At 48.1% G+C, this 16,753-nt stretch overlaps 1 protein-coding gene across 1 annotated transcript in view; it reads right to left on the reverse strand.

The window, feature by feature from the left end:
• The window catches only part of B4GALT1 (beta-1,4-galactosyltransferase 1), a 71,853-nt gene that overhangs the window by 19,318 nt on the left and 35,782 nt on the right, over positions 1–16,753 (reverse strand). Inside the window, exon 2 of the mRNA XM_006143231.3 lies at positions 7,289–7,524. Within this exon, the coding sequence (XP_006143293.2) occupies positions 7,289–7,524 (236 nt within the window). The remainder of the gene's footprint in view (positions 1–7,288; positions 7,525–16,753) is intronic.

Below are 16,753 nucleotides of genomic sequence, written 5' to 3' on the forward strand. Positions count from 1 at the left end.
GCAGGAAGCTTTGGGGAGAGGCCCAGGGCAGAGGTCAGGCAGGTTCTCAAGAGTCATGACCTGGGGAAAGGGAAAGGCTTCACTTCACTTCCAAGAGAAACAGACCCAGCCAGAGGACGAGGAGCAAGGGGTCCTGAGAACTGGTCTAAATAAACAGGCAGGAGTTACAGGGAGACGCTGGGCTCCAACCCCCAAAAGAGTGTATGGCTAAGCCTGTGGCTGTGGTCTGGAAAGCAGAGGGGAGTCAGACTTGAGGAACAGAGTCCAGGGTCTCGGTGAGGTGCAAACACGCTCAGTCATCCTTGCTTGAAAGCAGAGTGGCCTGGGAGCAGCAGAGAGGACTCCACAGACCTAACGAGTTTGGAGGGAGGCTTAAAGGCTAGCAAAAAAAAAAAAAAACCCATAAAGGGAGGCCTGCAGGACAGCAGAAATGGCATAATCTAAGGTACAAGGAGGGGAGGACAGAAGTGTCTGGGTTATGGAGCCTGGTGTGGAGCCTGGTGCGGCTGTGGCACAAAGGTATGAAGTGGGAATGAGGAAGGGTTCAAGGTAGGTCACGGTCAAAAGGCAGATGGTCTCAGATGCCAAGCGCATGGCTTCGGCCAATTTAGACCCTTGCCTGTGGGCAATGGGGACATGCTGAAGGTTTTTTGTTTTTAATTTTGCCAGAGGGCATGTGTGCTTGTGAAGGGAGAGAAAAAGACAGGGGGAGGGACAGTGAGAAAGCATCCCCCATGGGGAATGGTAACAACCCTACCCCTTCTTCATCTGTCTTAACCACCATGCCACAGGCTGGCTCCTGAAGGGTTTAAAGAGAGGAGGTGGCGGCTAGCAGGTGGCATGGTGGTTGAGGTGCTGGATTCTCATGTGGCTGACCATGGTTCGAGTCCTGGACCTGGCAACTTGCTTTCTCTCTCTCTCGCTCACTCTCGCTCTGTCTCTCTCTGGTAAGCGCACATGCTCTATAGCAAATTAAAATAATAGTAATAAAATTAAATAAGTATTTAAAAACAAATAAATAAATAGAGGAGGTGACATAGTCAGAACTAGAAAGATCTCGGGCAGCTGAGTGAGGAAACCAAAGGTGCCAGAAGGCAAATGACAGGAATCTGAGCGACCGGCCCTGGGTACTGGATCCGGAGCAAAGGGCTGTCATGGTGATGACAAACCACCTGGCCGGCTGGGTCTGCATTCCTCACCCATTTTGCAAATTTTATATTGTCTACAAACATCACTCAGGTCGCTATCTAAGGTTACTGCTGCCAGGTGGCAATGTGCCTTTTTCCTCCGATAAAGTATGAGGAAGTCCAATGTGCATCCTCATTCGCTCTGGTATCTTTTCTCCCCCCACTACGCTATCTTGTATCCACCCCCATACCCAGGTCCTGGCACTAGACTTAAGGCAGGATCTCTGAGTCTCAGCAGCACCCATGGCTCCAAGAGCAGGCCCCAAGAGCAGGCTGGGCTGGGACCCCGACGGGACCTCACACACTGCTGAGTGAAAGTAGGAGTGGAGGAGACCTTGACGACAGAGAGCAATGTCTGTTCCCCACCTCCACTGCCAAGGTCTCCACTTGCCCTTCTAACACACTTATTCTGGGAATAACTTGTTAGAGTGATAGGAGGGGCCCCGAGAGCTTACTGTCACCAGGAGTAGGAGCTACAAAGACTTGTCAAAGTTCAGTCCTGTGTGTGGAGCTTGCAACACAGCCCTACTCTGAAGAAGCTCACATAGGCTTGACATGGTTCCAAGTCCTCTGAGAGTCTGTCACCAACTGACATCATTATCCTCTGACCCCACAAAGGCTTTAATGAGTGGGAGGATGGGTCTGAATGCTGGTAATGGGGCAGGGGGCAGAAGGTAGGGAGAGCAGTAAGGAGTCTATTATCATAGTACCAGTAAGGAGAAAGAGGCAGGAAGGATGGAGGGTGGAGAGGACAGACTCGAACCATAGCATTACAGCTAGTATGGACCACATGCTGGGGGATTCCCAACCCTTCCCCTCCAACCGCAAGGGAAACAGGCGTGCCAGCTTATGTGGCCTGCCTATTGAAAGCAGGGCACTGAATGGGAGGTGGCAGAGCTGGACCGAGCCCAGGAAGTCAGAGAAACATGCAGGTGAGGGAGATGGCTGAGTGGCCTTGAGAAGACAAAGTGAGACAATCGGGATGTGGTGGAGCCTCAGCCCCCCTGCTGTGTGTGTGACTTCCCACTGTCTTTTTTCCTGAGGCTCAGTTTCCTCTTCTGTGATATGGACCACACGTTTTCACACTATCTGGCCTCGAGTGCTCAAGCAAATTGTGGCAAAGATTCAAGTGGAAGCCAAGGAAGTGGAGATGGAACACAGCCACTTAAGTGTGTGGGGGGCGCTGTTGTAGCACTTTGTGGGGCTGAACAAAGTTTCATACTAAAAAACCTGTTTGGGTGGGGCGCTGTTGTAGCACTTCGTGGGACTGAACAAAGTTTCTATATCTTTTTTTTTTTGGGGGGGGGAGAGATTTTCACTGTAGGGCGCGTGCGCTCGCCAGACAGACAGAGAGAGACATAGAGACAGAAAGCGAGAAATCACCCCCCAGGGGGGATGGCCACACCACAATCCCTTCTCCTCCCTTCTCCTCTCGGGATCTTGGGCACGCACGCACAAGCGCCCAGCGTGAGTTTTAAGCCACCGGGTCCGGGACACGAACTGCGGTCGACTACGTGGGAGTCCAGCAACATAGCCATTACGCTAACTGCTGGTTCCCAACAAAGTTTCATACTAAAAAACCTGTTTGGGAGCCCCTACACTAGGTATCTCAGAGGCCCCTCTTATCTGAAGTATTCTTTTTCTCCTGTCTTAGACGGGTGGTGGCAGGGCTGTGTGTCTGTGCATGAAGAGTCAAAATGACAGCGAGGTGTCTGGAACAGGGAAGTTGAGAGGCTCTAATGCCCATAAAGTTTATTTACATAAAGTTTATTTACTCAAAGGTCAAGGCCAGGTGCTACAAAATCCCTTTCTTCCTCTTCTAGACTATAACTATATAACTATAAAACAGGGAACAGAGGAAATTCCTAATTTGTAGATGGGGCGTACTCCAAATGTTTTTCTTTCCACCTCTTCCTCTCCACGGTTCAGATTTCCGGTGACATTATTACACAGTAGATAACGTTCTTTACTAGAAAGGCAGTGTGGCCTCTCAGTTTCTTCTTGACTTGATTATCTGATTTCTTGCCATATTTTCTCTAAAGGATAATCAGGGTAGAGTTGGAATAAAAGACAGCAGATTAGCTGGGAAGGAGAAAAGAGATTCTTCTAAGGTGAAAAAGCTAGCCCTTGGAAGAGAAATTAAAAAATAAAGAGGTACGAAACATTGTGTGAGGAGAAAATAAAAATGATACTGGTAAGAATACCAAAAAAAAAAAAAAGCTTACATATGTTTAAAAAATTAAAAATGAAATATTTCTGATGTTAAATTACAAATGGGAAAAGAGAGGAGAGAAAGGAGCTCGTGGTCTCCTAGAGCAAATAAGCAGAGCATGGGGAGGAGGTGCAAATTTAGGCCTGTCTTCCCCTATGTGCGACTCTCAAAACTCTCATCACTTATCATTCTTGGGCAGACAGTTCTCTGGCTCGATGGTTGGGGCAGCATTTCTGGAGGGGACAGTCACACTGCGTACTAACGGCTCTGCAGAGATGAGTCTGCTCCACATGGTTTAACAAGGCATTCCATTTTGGAGAGCATGCTTTGTGCAGAGTACTGTCACAAGCAGCGTCCAGCGTCAGGCAGTGCATTGGTGCTACTGGTCCAAGCTGGTCCCGTTGTTCTGCCAACTGCAACTGGGGCAGGCAGGAGCACATGGCTGGTGTGGGACACTCCTAAATCTGTAGCGGAAGCCTCAGGACTCTCTGTATAAACAGTATTGAGGGAACTTAAGCTGGTGGTTAAGTTCCACTGGTTCAATATTTGTCTTGACTTCATACTTAGACAAGAAGTCTCACGTTCATCTAAAATGTACCGAGACACAGCATCTTGCCACCGGTTTTCCTTGAACATAGCCACCTAAATTCAAAAACTTGGCATTGTCCACTTGACTGCCTTTGACTCTCTTTACCCAAGTATATACATTTTAATCTAACTAGATGCCATCCCAGGCACAATTGTGTCTCTTCTGCTCAGGCAGATTTGTGGGAGGCCATCAGATACTTTCCTGAATAAGATCTGACAACATTGTATCTACAGTGTTTCACTCACCTCCTGCTATAATAACTGTCAAAACAGAAACCAGACACAGCAGCATGGCTTGCTTTTAGAAATCCCTTTCTGGTGATGTGGCTTCCTCTTTTAGGTGCTCACTGTCACATGGCTTTAATAATGGGCTTTTTTTTTTCTTTTTTTTTTTGAAAGGTTTTTGCCATAGGATGCGTGTGCTCCTCAGAAAGACAGAGAGACACAGAGATAGAAAGTGAAAAATCATCCCCCAGGGGGAATGGCTACGCCACAATCCCTTCTCCTCCATTCCCCTTTCGGGATCTTGGGCACACACGCACACGTGCCCAGCGTGAGTTTAAGCCACCGGGTCCAGGACTTGAACCGTGGTCAGCTGCATGGGAATTCAGTGACATAGCCATTACACTAACTGCTGGTCCCAATAATGGGCTCTTGAATTCTGCCACGATCAACATGTGCTTACCGGCATCAGACAAGGAAGTGCTACTGGAAGACAGGGCTTTTCTTAAACAAGTAGTTGGAACAAAGTAACCTGTATTTTGCATGTCATTCATCTGTTCTCTCTTACATTCTCCAATTTTTTGTGAGATGATCTACAACTGCAGGCTGTCTTACTTGCAGGTTTTCATTGAACCCTAGTCTATATTGCCTTTTGGCTGAGGTACACACTTGACCTTGAAGGATTTGCTTGCTACCTGCTCTCTCACCTTGATCTTCAGTCATAGCAGAGCTTGCCCTGCCCTTCCCCTCCTGACTGGCTTCACTCCCATCACCTGGTTCCTGGGTTCCTGGTGCTATCCTACCCCACTGATCTCCAGCAACATGCACAGTTCCTTTCTGCTTCAAGGTTCTTGTTCTCTGACTGTGGCTGAAATGCCTCTCTCTTCTCCTAGCCTTTAGAACCTAGTTAACATTCTGGTTCTTCCAGGCCATTGTTCTCTGTCCCTTTTAGCTTCAAAGTCTTGGCAGCCGCCAAGCAATAATATGCTACTTGGGATAGCTAGCAAAGTGTTCCCTGGGAGAGTCACATTTGCCCTAAGCAGGTTGGAAGCTTTGGAACAGGCAGGACTGAGAATATACACGTCTTTGGGATCTCCCTGCAGCACTGAGGCAGTACTCTGCCACCACAGTCATTAGAAATGTTTGATGGGGGGACCAGCAGATGGCGTAATGGCTATGTCGCTGGACTCCCATGTAGTCGACCATGGCTCAAGTCCCGGACCTGGTGGCTTAAACTCACACTAGGCACATGTGTGTGCGTGCCCAAGATCCCCCAAGAGGAGAAAGGAGAAGGGACTGCAGCATGGCCATCCCCCTTGGGGGGTGATTTCTCGCTTTCGGTCTCTCTTTCTGGAGAGCGTACGTGCCCTATAGCAAAAACCTCTCAAAATAAATAGATAGATAGATAGATAGATAGATAGATAGATAGATAGATAGATAGATAGATAGATAGTTTGATGGACAGACTGCCATATCCAGCTTCCCTGCTGATCCAAGGGAAAGCACATGAAGTCCCTCAGCTTTGATGGAAGTTGTAAACTGCCCACAACCTTTAGCACCTGAAGCAGGCTAGGAAAACTCTGTGCATAGGACTGACAGATGGCATAATAGTTATGTTGCTGGACTCCCACATAGTTGACTGTGGTTCAAGTCCCAGACCCAGAGACTTAAAACTAATACCGGGCACATGTCCATGCATGCCCAAAATCCCAAGAAGAGAATGGAGGAGAAGGGATTGCAGCATGGTCACCCCCCCTGGGGGAGATGATTTCTCTCTGTCTGTCTCTCTCTCTCTCCAGTGAGCACAAGCACTCTAGAGCAAAAATCTCTCTCTAAAATAAAGAAAACTCTGGAAATTGGGCCTTGTAAAAAATGGACACGATGATCTCTTCATGTGAATTTCAATGAAATTGGATACACAGATAAATCAGATGTATCAGTTTACCTAGAAGTTATCATCTAAAGGCATGAATTTAAGTATCTGGGCTAAACTTGAAAAACAAAAGTTACATTCTCAGAAAAATAATAATGCTTCTCGAACAGACTAGAAATAGAATTATCTTGATAACATGTCTCCTATTTCCATTTGACTCTCGAGGCTGTAATGATGAGGGCTGGCGTGCCTGTAGCATCAGTTTCCTAAGCAGGACCAAAGCCCACACACTCACGGACCAGACGTGCAGTGAGAAGCTTTTCTCAGCCCAGCTCAGGCCTAGCACCTCTCAGATGGGCCACAAGTCAGGTATCCTTAGCACTTCCCCCCGTGATGGCATGCTGGCAGGCAGGCACGCAGTCTGAACCAAGTGCGCTGTCTCTGGCGGTGCCCCAGAAGACATAGTCTGACTGGATAAACTCTGAAGTTGCCTAAAAGTCTGACGTGTAAATGATGGCTTTGTTTTTCAAAAGGAATAAAGAAAATACACAGCTGCCCAAAGACAGGAAATAATCAGTGTTTTGGGATAATTAGGGTTGTCTTTTTTTGGCTTAACTTTGCTGCAAGGCAACTTCCAAAAAAATAAGAACAAAATAAAACAAAACCAACAGAAAGAAACAGGTCAGCAATTTCCCTTGGCTAACAGAGTTGACAGCAATGGGTTAAGTACACGGTATTTGGCTCACGTGTGTTACTTAACATAAGGGCGGGTGGCTGTTCACTGTCAAATGCCAGGTATCTACGAAATCACTCCCCTTCCCATGTCCTTTATTATACATACATTTGGGCATGCACATACACATAGGTGTGTGCACACTCCCTCCTTCACCCCATCTTCCCAGATCTCCCCTGATTGATAACATTTCATGGATGTACACACATATACACACACATGTGCATGCACACTCCCTCCCTCACCCCATCTTCCCAGATCTCCCCTGGCTGATAACATTTGCATAGATGAACGCACACACACACACACACACACACACACACACACACGGGCCTGCATACTCCCTCCCTCACCCTATCTTCCCAGATCTCCCCTGGTTGATAACATTTGCATGCATGTACACACATGCATACATATATACACACACACACATGCTCACACTCCGTCCCTCACCCCATCTTCCCAGAGCTCACCTGGTTGATAACATAGATGCCGTAGTCCAGTTGTTGACGCTGCAAGACTGGGTGCAGGTAATACAGCCAATACTTGAGGTGCTCCTGCCGGTTGCGGAATGGAATGATGATGGCCACCTTGTGGGGAGAGATGCAGTCCTTGGGGGTGTGGCGGCCACCTGTCTTCACCGCTGGGTTCGTTGCTGCCACCAGGTCCAGGTCCACAGGCATGTTAAACTCGATCACCATGGGTCCGACTGAAGGGGTGGAGGGAGGGAGAAGTGAGCAAACCATAGATGTGCTGCTCTGCAGGCTGAAGCTGCAGGGGAGCATCTTCCCCGGGGAGGCAGTGTGGCTGAGGAAAGGGTGTTCAAGTCCCACTTTGGGTACCATGTCCAACACTAGAGTGACCAACCTCCCCAGGAAACCCCTCAGTGCTGGGCAAACCCAGATGGCTGGTCACCTTATAAAGCGCTCATGTGCCCAGGACCCTCCTCCCCACTCAGACTCCACTGTCCAGTGGGGTAATTTCTGCTCAGACTTGCTGTCAGGCTGTTGTAAAAATCAGTGATCTTGGATGAGAAAGCACCTTCTCAAAGTTCTGAGATGGAGACCTAGTTCTGCCACCTCCTGGCTGTGTGGCCTTAGGCAAATGACTGACGGCATCTCTTTGAATTTAGCCTAATTGGGGAAAGGCTGTATGTGTGTCTGTGTGTATGCACATGGGTGCCCAAACTGAGAAAATCAGTGTAGGAAATCAGCTTCAAATCAAGAGGTAGCAAGGAGTGACATGAGTAACCACATCTCAGGAGGGACTTGATGTACAGGTGAACCAAAGACAAGAAGAGACGGAGACAGAGAGACCCAGGGAAGACTGAGGAGAAAGAAACAGAAAGCTCATCAAAGAAGAATGCTTGGAGGCCAGCAGATGGCGTAGTGGTTACATCATTGGATTCCCACATGGCCGATCGCAGTTCAAGTCTCAGATCCGGTGGCTTGAAACTTGCTGGGCGTGTGAGCATACATGCTCAAAATCCCAAGAGGAGAATGGAGGAGAAGAGACTGCAGCATGGCCATCCCCCCAGGGGGTGATTTCTCACTTTCCCTCTCACTTTCTCTCTCTCTCCAGCAAGTGCACACAACCTAAGGCAAAAACCTCTTAAAAAAAATAATATAAAATAAGGGATAAAGTTAGAGGGGATGAGGAAGGGAGAGAGAGTCAGGGATAACTCCAAAGTTCCTGGCCAGGAAGAACATGGATCAGGACAAGAGCACTAAGCTAGTAAGAAAACCCTTGGCTCAGAAAAGCTGGACTACTCAACTCCCCAGCCCTGGGCAAAGTCTCTGGCAGGCCTTGCTGCACAGTGAACTTGTTAAAAACAGGAAAGGAAGATCCATCACCAGGCTCTTCTCACTTCAGACTCAGAGGGCCGTGCACATCTGCAGCCCACTCTACCCCAGCTTCGGTTTGAAGACACTGCTAAACATAACCTCATTTTCGGGAACCCAAGAAGCACCTGGGCTGTCACCCTACTAATTTGTTCACACCTTCTGAAACCATACCAGAAGACAGGAATTCACACGTGGCCTGCCTGGAACAGACACAAGCAGATGGTAGATTCTGAGGTGATGGCAGGGTAGGAAAACAGAGAAGGGCCAGATACAGAGTGTGTGGCACACATGGTGTGGTCTAGGCACTCACAGGGAGCAGGGACAGAGCCCAGACTTGAACCCAGCTTGTAGTATTCCCCGCACCTTTAGGTTTCCTCAACATGGGTTCCAAGAAGACCCGGCAAGATGCTCAACAGAGAAACATTCCATATGGTTGGTCACCTTAAGAAACACTCTCAGGGCTGGCAGGTGGTGTGGTGGTTAAGGACACTGGACTCCCACATGGGCGACCATGGTTAGAATTCCGGATCTGGCGGCTTGCTTTCTCACTTTCCTTCTCGCTTGCTCTCTCTCAGTCTCACTCTGTCTCTCTCTGGTCAAATTAAGATAAAGAAAGAAAGAAAGAAAGAAAGAAAGAGAGAGAGAGAGAGAGAGAGAGAGAGAGAGAGAGAAAGATAGTTAAATAAAATAATTCTTACAAAGAAAAAGAAACTCCTACCCAGGATCCTCCCCACTCAGACTCCACTGTAAAATGGAAGCCTCTCTACTCAGACATCACAGGCTGTTGTATTGATCATTTTGAGTTTTGTTCAAATAAGGGTGGAAATCCTGCATACTAAATCCTGCTTCTAGAAAGGTATGAGGTACACCAAAGGCTCTGAGAAGTAGTCACTGAGAGACACTGCGTAGTCAAGAAAAACCCCTGCACTTTATTTAACTCATCATTTCCTAAACTTAAATGGCCGCAGAGAGCCCTTTTGTCAGAGACCTGTTACTTTGGTTACACATTAGGATGTGAACCAGCTCCACCTGTGAAGCGAACTAGCCACAAGAACAAAGGAAGGAGCTTACAGAAGCGGGAACACTGACTAGAAGCTCAAAGTTCACCCAAACATACAGATGAGGACCCTCTACCTGCCCCCTACAGCCAGGCCTGCCCTGGTTACTGTGGCTCCCAAAGTATCCCTTGTCCCCAGGAATCATACACTCTCCTGAAACAGCCTGAGAAAAGGCAGCTATAAGCCTTGCTCCTGCTGCCTGACAGCAGAGACAGACTTGCCAGCTGCAACCTCCTCTCCCTTCCCCAGTACTCCTTACACCGCTTCCCTCTGCGGCTGACACGGTTCCATCACACAGGGCCCGTTTCCATTAGTCCATGTTCCTCTGAGACAGCTCTAATATCTGCTTTCCCACTAAAAGCCTCCAATAGGTCTAAGGCTTGCACAAGGTAAGGCCAAACCTTTAGCCTGGCAACAAGGCCCTGCAGACTCGGCCCAGTCTCGCTCCCTCCCAGTTCCTATAAACCAAGCCAACTGCCAATTTCCCTCTGCCAGAAATGCCCTTCCTTCTCTCCTCGAACTGGCAAGCTTTGGCATTGAGTGACAGGTCAGACTTTTTAAATCAAAGCCTCAATCTAGTCTTTTTGCTCTCTTCAGTACCTAGACCTGCTATACCCGCTGGAGAGGGAAAGGAATATTCAGGGCTCCGAAAGCAGGTCCGTTTCTCACAAGACTTCCTGCTGGCCCAGCTCCAATCTTCAATTGCTCCAGGGTGCCTGACATACCAGGACTAAATCAGTGGTCACTCGACTAGTTCTTCCTCAAAGCTTTATCAGAATCACCTGAGGCCACGAGTACAGCTATAGACCCTCAGGCCCCTCCCCTAGAGAGTCTGACTCAACAGATCTTGGGAAGAATCCCTGGGAGGCTTAACAAGGAGCCAGGTGATCCTTACTGGGTAGGTTGGGCAACAAGGAACTGCATGGTCCACTAGGCAGGGAGGGCCCCAGGAGTTCCTACCACTTCTGCTCTTCCCCATAAGACCTCACCAGACCTGGACTACTCAACTCCCCAGCCTTGGGCAAAGACTTGGCAGGCCCAGCTGCAAACTGACCTTGTGCAAAACAGGAAATGAAGATCCATCATTGGACTCCTCTTACTTCAAAGGGCTGTGCACATCTGCAGCCCACTCGACCCCAGCTTCAGTTTGAAGACACTGCTAAACATAACCCCACTTTCAGGAACCCAAGAGGCATCTGGGCTATATCACCCTACCAGTTTGCTCACACCTTCTGAAACTGACCCAGAGGACAGACATTCTCACACGGCCTGTCCGGAACAGACACCTGCAGGCTGGAAAAAGTTCTAGTGCTGTCCTGGTTAGGGGTTCCAGAAAGAATGCCCTGGGGTAGACCTGGATAGGAGAACAGCTGCCTGGGCTGAGGCCCACCCCACCAGTGACTTGTAGGATGATCTTTGGACCACCACCATCCACTCTGAGAATACTGGTCTCCTCATCTGTAAATTACAGGGATTGGACTGGATCATCTCTAAAGTCTCAGAATGTCCTGACATGCCAGAGACACTCAGTGAACCAGAAGGACAGTAGGGACCCAAACCAATATTGTCTGACAAATTCCTGGGGCATGAATGACCAAGCAGACAGGAAATGAAGCCCTGAGGGAGAAGCAAGTCGTGTGCACAGAGCTCCTACCTCATCACCCAGGCAGGCTTCCTCCGCCCCTTTCCCATGTGTCCACCTCTGCCCTCTTCTCACCCTCCCTTCTCCTCACCCAGGTCTTCAGTTTAAGCACATGACAGTCCCCAGATCTCTGTCATCATCCCACATCCCTCTCCGGATCCCACAGCCAAATAGGAAGGAGCACCTTCAATTCCACTTGCGCCAGATAAACTTGCCACCATCGCCAATGATGGCACTTCTCCAAGGTCACCTCAGCAACTGCCATTGCTGCCTACCCAGTAACAGAGGCTGATATCTGGGTGGTCCATGTTCTATTCTCTCTCCTCTTTCTTCAACCCCATCTCTCTTGCACATACATGCATATACACACTCACACACATGCACACGTATACACATTCACTTACAGGGTATGTAAACAGCATGCTGACAAGCCATGGGAACTTATCAAGATCCAAACCAAAATCTGTTCTGAAATGTTTGTTTCATACAAACTCTGCCTGTGAGATGTGTCAAAACTATTTTCAGTCTTGTTTCCATAAATAATTTCTGGGTACCACCTGTGTGCCAAGTCATATGCCAGCCCAAGGAGGAGTGGACTAAGGGAGACAGGAAGGACAGACAAGGCAGTTTCTGCCTTCCAGAAACCCCCTTACGGGTGTGGGGCAGAACCTAAATGAAATTAACCTGGTCCCGGCTGGCCAAGGAACTTGCTCCTCTCACGGCAGAGCTGCATCACTGAAGAGCTTCTTCCCACTGTCCTGCTCCCCTTTGCACTCCTCCAACACAGTGAGAGCACCCAGACCCCCAATCTTGCCCTCCCTGCTCAAGCTGAGACTTTTTCTTTTGTTAAGAGAGACTTCTGCTATAGGACGCATGCACTTGCTGGAGAGTCAGAGAGACAGAAAGTGAGAAATCACCTCCCAGGGGAGATGGCCCTGTTGCAATCCCTTCTCCTTCATTTTCCTCTCAGGATTTTGAGCATGCTCGCTCATGTGCCCAGAGTCAGTTTTAAGCTGCTGGGTACAGAACTCAAACCGCAGCAGACTAAAATCAGTGTCCAGCAACGTAACCATTATGTCATCTGCTGGTCTCTAGCTGGCACTTCTTACCCTACCTCTTCTCTCTGAATCCTCCACAACTCTGAGAATCCTACAGTGTACGCTATTGAGATGGGAAGAGTACAGCAAACCCAGATCTAGGGCTGAATGCCTTCCTGGGTCCAGTGCCACCAAAGGAGCCACCCTAAGTGCCCTGTACATCTCCTGCCACACTGCAGGGACTGTCCACTGCATAGCTGGCTTTGCCCCAAGGAGAAAATCCAGATAGCTGAGACTCTAAGAGGGCAATGACCAGCTCTGTTCAAATCAGGCAGACCTGCTTCCAAGTCTCAAGGCCATAACCTGGGGCCACAGAGAGAGGGAGGAGGAGGCAGAGCGCTGAGGGCTTCATGACAGCCCTCCAGCCCGGGCCAAGGCACCCATGCTGTGCAGCGCATGGCGTGTGCTACCACAGGCCCTCAGCCCCGCTGGGCTGGCTTGTGTGTTTTCTTGGCTCTCGGAGCTGGGAAGCAGGGTTACGTAAGCAGATGAGCAGATGTGAGCTGTCCTCCACTTTCCCAGCTCAAGCCCCGCCACGTGGGCCTCTCGGCTGGGAGTCTAGGTCACGGCCTTGCGTGTAAGTCGCTCAATAACTTCAATGTGTAAGCTCGACTCAGACAAATTCCACCACTCCCTTGCCCAGCACAGCAAACTCAAATGCACACAACCCCCTCCATCAAAAGCCCTGCTTATTATCTAAGCCAACCCCAGCACAGAATCTGGCCTCATTTTCATGCTGGCTGAACCATGGCCTCGGCAGAACAGGCTGGAACCCCAGGTACTGCTTTCCAACTGATTGGCCAGAGGTTTGAGAAACCATCCTTGGCCTGATCCTGGGTTGTGACAACATGTCACCAGAAAGAAATGATAAAAGTAAAGACCTGTAGGTAGTTTTTCCAGCAAACTAAATCAATGTATAGGGAGGAATGCCCTTTCTCCCTAGATTAAGTGTTTCTTACTCTTTAAATGTTACAATGTCCTTTGTCTTATGAAATGATGTGAATTTTGATGCTAAATTGATTTTATTATTATTTAATTTTTAAAAAATCCTTCCTTGGCAGTCACAGGTCAGGCCCCCAAGTTTCTTTTTTTTTTTTGGAGAGGTTTTTGCTATAGGGCACGTGCACTTGCCAGACAGACAGAGACATAGAGACAGAAAGCGAGAAATCACCCACTGGGGGGATGGTCACGCCGCAATCCCTTCTCCTCCATTCTCCTCTTGGGATCTTGGGCACGCATGCACACGCGCCCGGCGTGAGTTTTAAGTCACCGGGTCCAGGACGCGAACTGTGGTTGACTACGTGGGAGTCCAGCGACATAGCCATTACGCTAACTGCTGGTCCCAAGGCCCCGATTTCTTCAGAAAATTTCCTGGGCAAGAAATTCAAACATTTGGAAAGCATTTAGGAACATAAGAAACTAAGCAGTGCCCAGAATTTTGTGGTTCTAAAAATTAGGATGTTAGAATGTCTCTTCCTGAGCTGGGTCTTGGACCTGATAGCACATAACAGAGCCCTCTTCAAACCCTCTTTCCCCCCTACAGTGTTGTTCCAGAGGTTCACATGTTGGCCATTGCTCTCTGTGCCAATATTCCAAAGGCCAGGTGTGCACTGGCAGCTGAGACAGACACTACTACCAAATTCCTGGGCTTGGGAAAGATCTGCCTGCAGTGGTCCCGTGAGCTCATGGTGCCCCTTGTAATCCCTTAGATTAGGAATGGGAAGCACCATACATTGCATGGGGCTCCTCCAGAACCTTCTCTTTATTGGGGGAGGAGAGGGAGGCAGAGGGAGGACAACACTCTAGAGAAGTCTGAGGACTTCAATAGCATCAAATCCAACAGCGCCTTAACTACTATACCACTGGCTGGTTCAGGAATCTGTACTTTAACAAGCATTCTAGGTAATTTTTAAAATATTTTTGCTAGAAGGTGTGCGTACTCATGGGGTCGGGGGGGGGGTGGGGGGAAGAACACACTACCCACGGGAAATGGTCAGACTGCAATCCCTTCTCCTCCATTTCTCCCTCCTCTCAGGATTCTGGGCATGCATGCACAAACACCCCCAGCATGTTTCTTAAGCCGCTGGTTGTGGACTCAAACCACATAGTCAGCCATGTGAGATCTGGCTGCCTTAAGCACCAGGTCATGGAGACAGCCCCCCAGGTAATTATAATGCAAGCTCCTGGACTAGATTTTGAGAAATGTTGCTTTACTAGTTCATTCATTAACCACTACCTTCCACCCACTCCCATGAAGCTCTTTAAGAGTGTGGTACCATCTTCAACTGGACTGGTATGAAGTGTATTCATGCTGGGTAAATTCACTTAAGATATAGTGATGTATACTGACTGAATGTATAAAATACATTTAAATAAATAATTAATTTTATGGGATCAACCAACATTCATAAAACCAAAAAAATAAAAAGTGTGATACCAAGAAAAACAACTTATGCTCAGAAATACTGCTTATTTCTTCTCTTTGGCAGTGGATAGCAAGTAATGGAACACATTCAGCTTTTGGCTTTTGCAAAGGATCATATGTAATAACTACAATGGGACTCTTGGTCTGAATACCTACATTCTAACTCTTCCTCAGTCTTAGATTTCTAAGTTCTATTTTCTCTTCTGACTTTTTTTTTTTTTAAGTTTATCTCTGCCATGAGCAAGGGACAGAGAGAAAGACAGGCAGACAAAGAGACGGTGCCCCCAACAGAATCTTCACACTCTGATCTAGCCCTAGCTTCAACCAGCTCCAGATCATGGACACACAATGTTTCCCTGAATACTCAGGGAGGTGTCCAGATATGAAACCAGAAACTTCCCATGTGGAGCAGCCCCAAAGAGCTTTGTGTTTTTCTACTGTATCACTGCCTCCTTTTTTTCTGATTTTAACTTATTTCTATTCCTTTCTATGGTATATGTTCTTATAAGTCACCTCAAAAACTTTTGTAAAAGAAGTGAAGTAACAATCTTCTAAAGTTCAAAATGTCACCCCCTCTTCAAAGCTTTCCCCAAGCCCCCAGGGGTCCATCAGTCCCTACTCTGTAGACCAACGACCTGCACTACCACTCTTTACAAGTCTGCACTAGAGTCCTACCGGGATGAGGCCTACAGGAGCGAGGCACCAGTCCATCTGCTGCTTCCTCCATTAGGCATCTCCTGAAGGCAGGTGTGGTGTCCTATTCCTTTCTATGCTCAGGACAGTTCCTGGCAGAGCAAGATCAACAAAGCTGTGTGGACCCACACAGCACTCGCTCAACTAAGAGTAGGGTGCACTAACAGAGCAGAAAGCCATCTTGCCTTTGATGTTTCTGAATCTCAGGTATTTTTTTTTTAATCCTACTCAAACAGCTAAAACTAAGGTGGAAGCAAAAACACTCATTTCTGGGCTCTAAAGATGCCTTTTGTCTCTCGATATAGCACTTGACTCATGAGTTACATGCCCACCACCCACCCTCAGTTCTAAAATAAGTTTCCTCAAAACGCTAGGCCTATAATTTGAGACTTTGGGGCAACAGACAGCTTAACCTCTGAATGAAAAAGCTGCATTTCTTCATCTAAGTCTCACATAACCAGATCAAACAGGATCTTCATGAATTACACTTGTTCCTTGAGAAGATAACCCCTGAGCTCAAATAAAGGGTCATGAGATCACAAGAAAAGTCTCAGTGGCCATCACTAAATGAACCAAGACCTACATCTAAGGAAGTAAAGTCATGGTCCGATCTCATTACCTTGAGAGGCCAGGATCCACCTCATGTCAGACTTGAAACTCTGGAAGGCCAGGGCCAGAGAAGCCTTGAAAATTAGGTTTCAGTTCCAGAGTTACACATGAAGGACACTCAAGGCCAGAGAGGTCAGGCAGAGTTCCTTGAGAATACTCTTGGGTTCACAACAATGCAGTTCGTATCTTCCCCCTTAATGATCCTTTAGGGTTCTGACGTTCAGCATGCGCCCACACAGTGAACAGCAAATCCTAACACACTTCCCTATACGGTCCCTATGCTCTGCCTAAGAGGATTTTGTCTCAGAAACCTCACTCTAGAGTTCCAGGGAGCCACCAACTAATCTCATTTGCCATCACTAACCTAAACTCTCTCAAGCATATTTCTATACCATGGTTACAGCTCCAAAATTCAATAAGGCAGCAGAAGCAGGAGAAAGCAAAAGAAATCTCTGGGAGGTTCCAGAACTGGGGCATGACAGTTCACTTCTGTCCAGAGGTAATCCAGGGCAAGATGCAAAACCCTGGGGTTAAGAAACAGGGATGGGGGGGGGGAGAAGGGGGGACAGG

This window comes from Tupaia chinensis, unplaced genomic scaffold, assembly GCF_000334495.1.
Source record: "Tupaia chinensis unplaced genomic scaffold, TupChi_1.0 Scaffold000093_1, whole genome shotgun sequence".
In the NCBI taxonomy this organism is placed as follows: domain Eukaryota; kingdom Metazoa; phylum Chordata; class Mammalia; order Scandentia; family Tupaiidae; genus Tupaia; species Tupaia belangeri.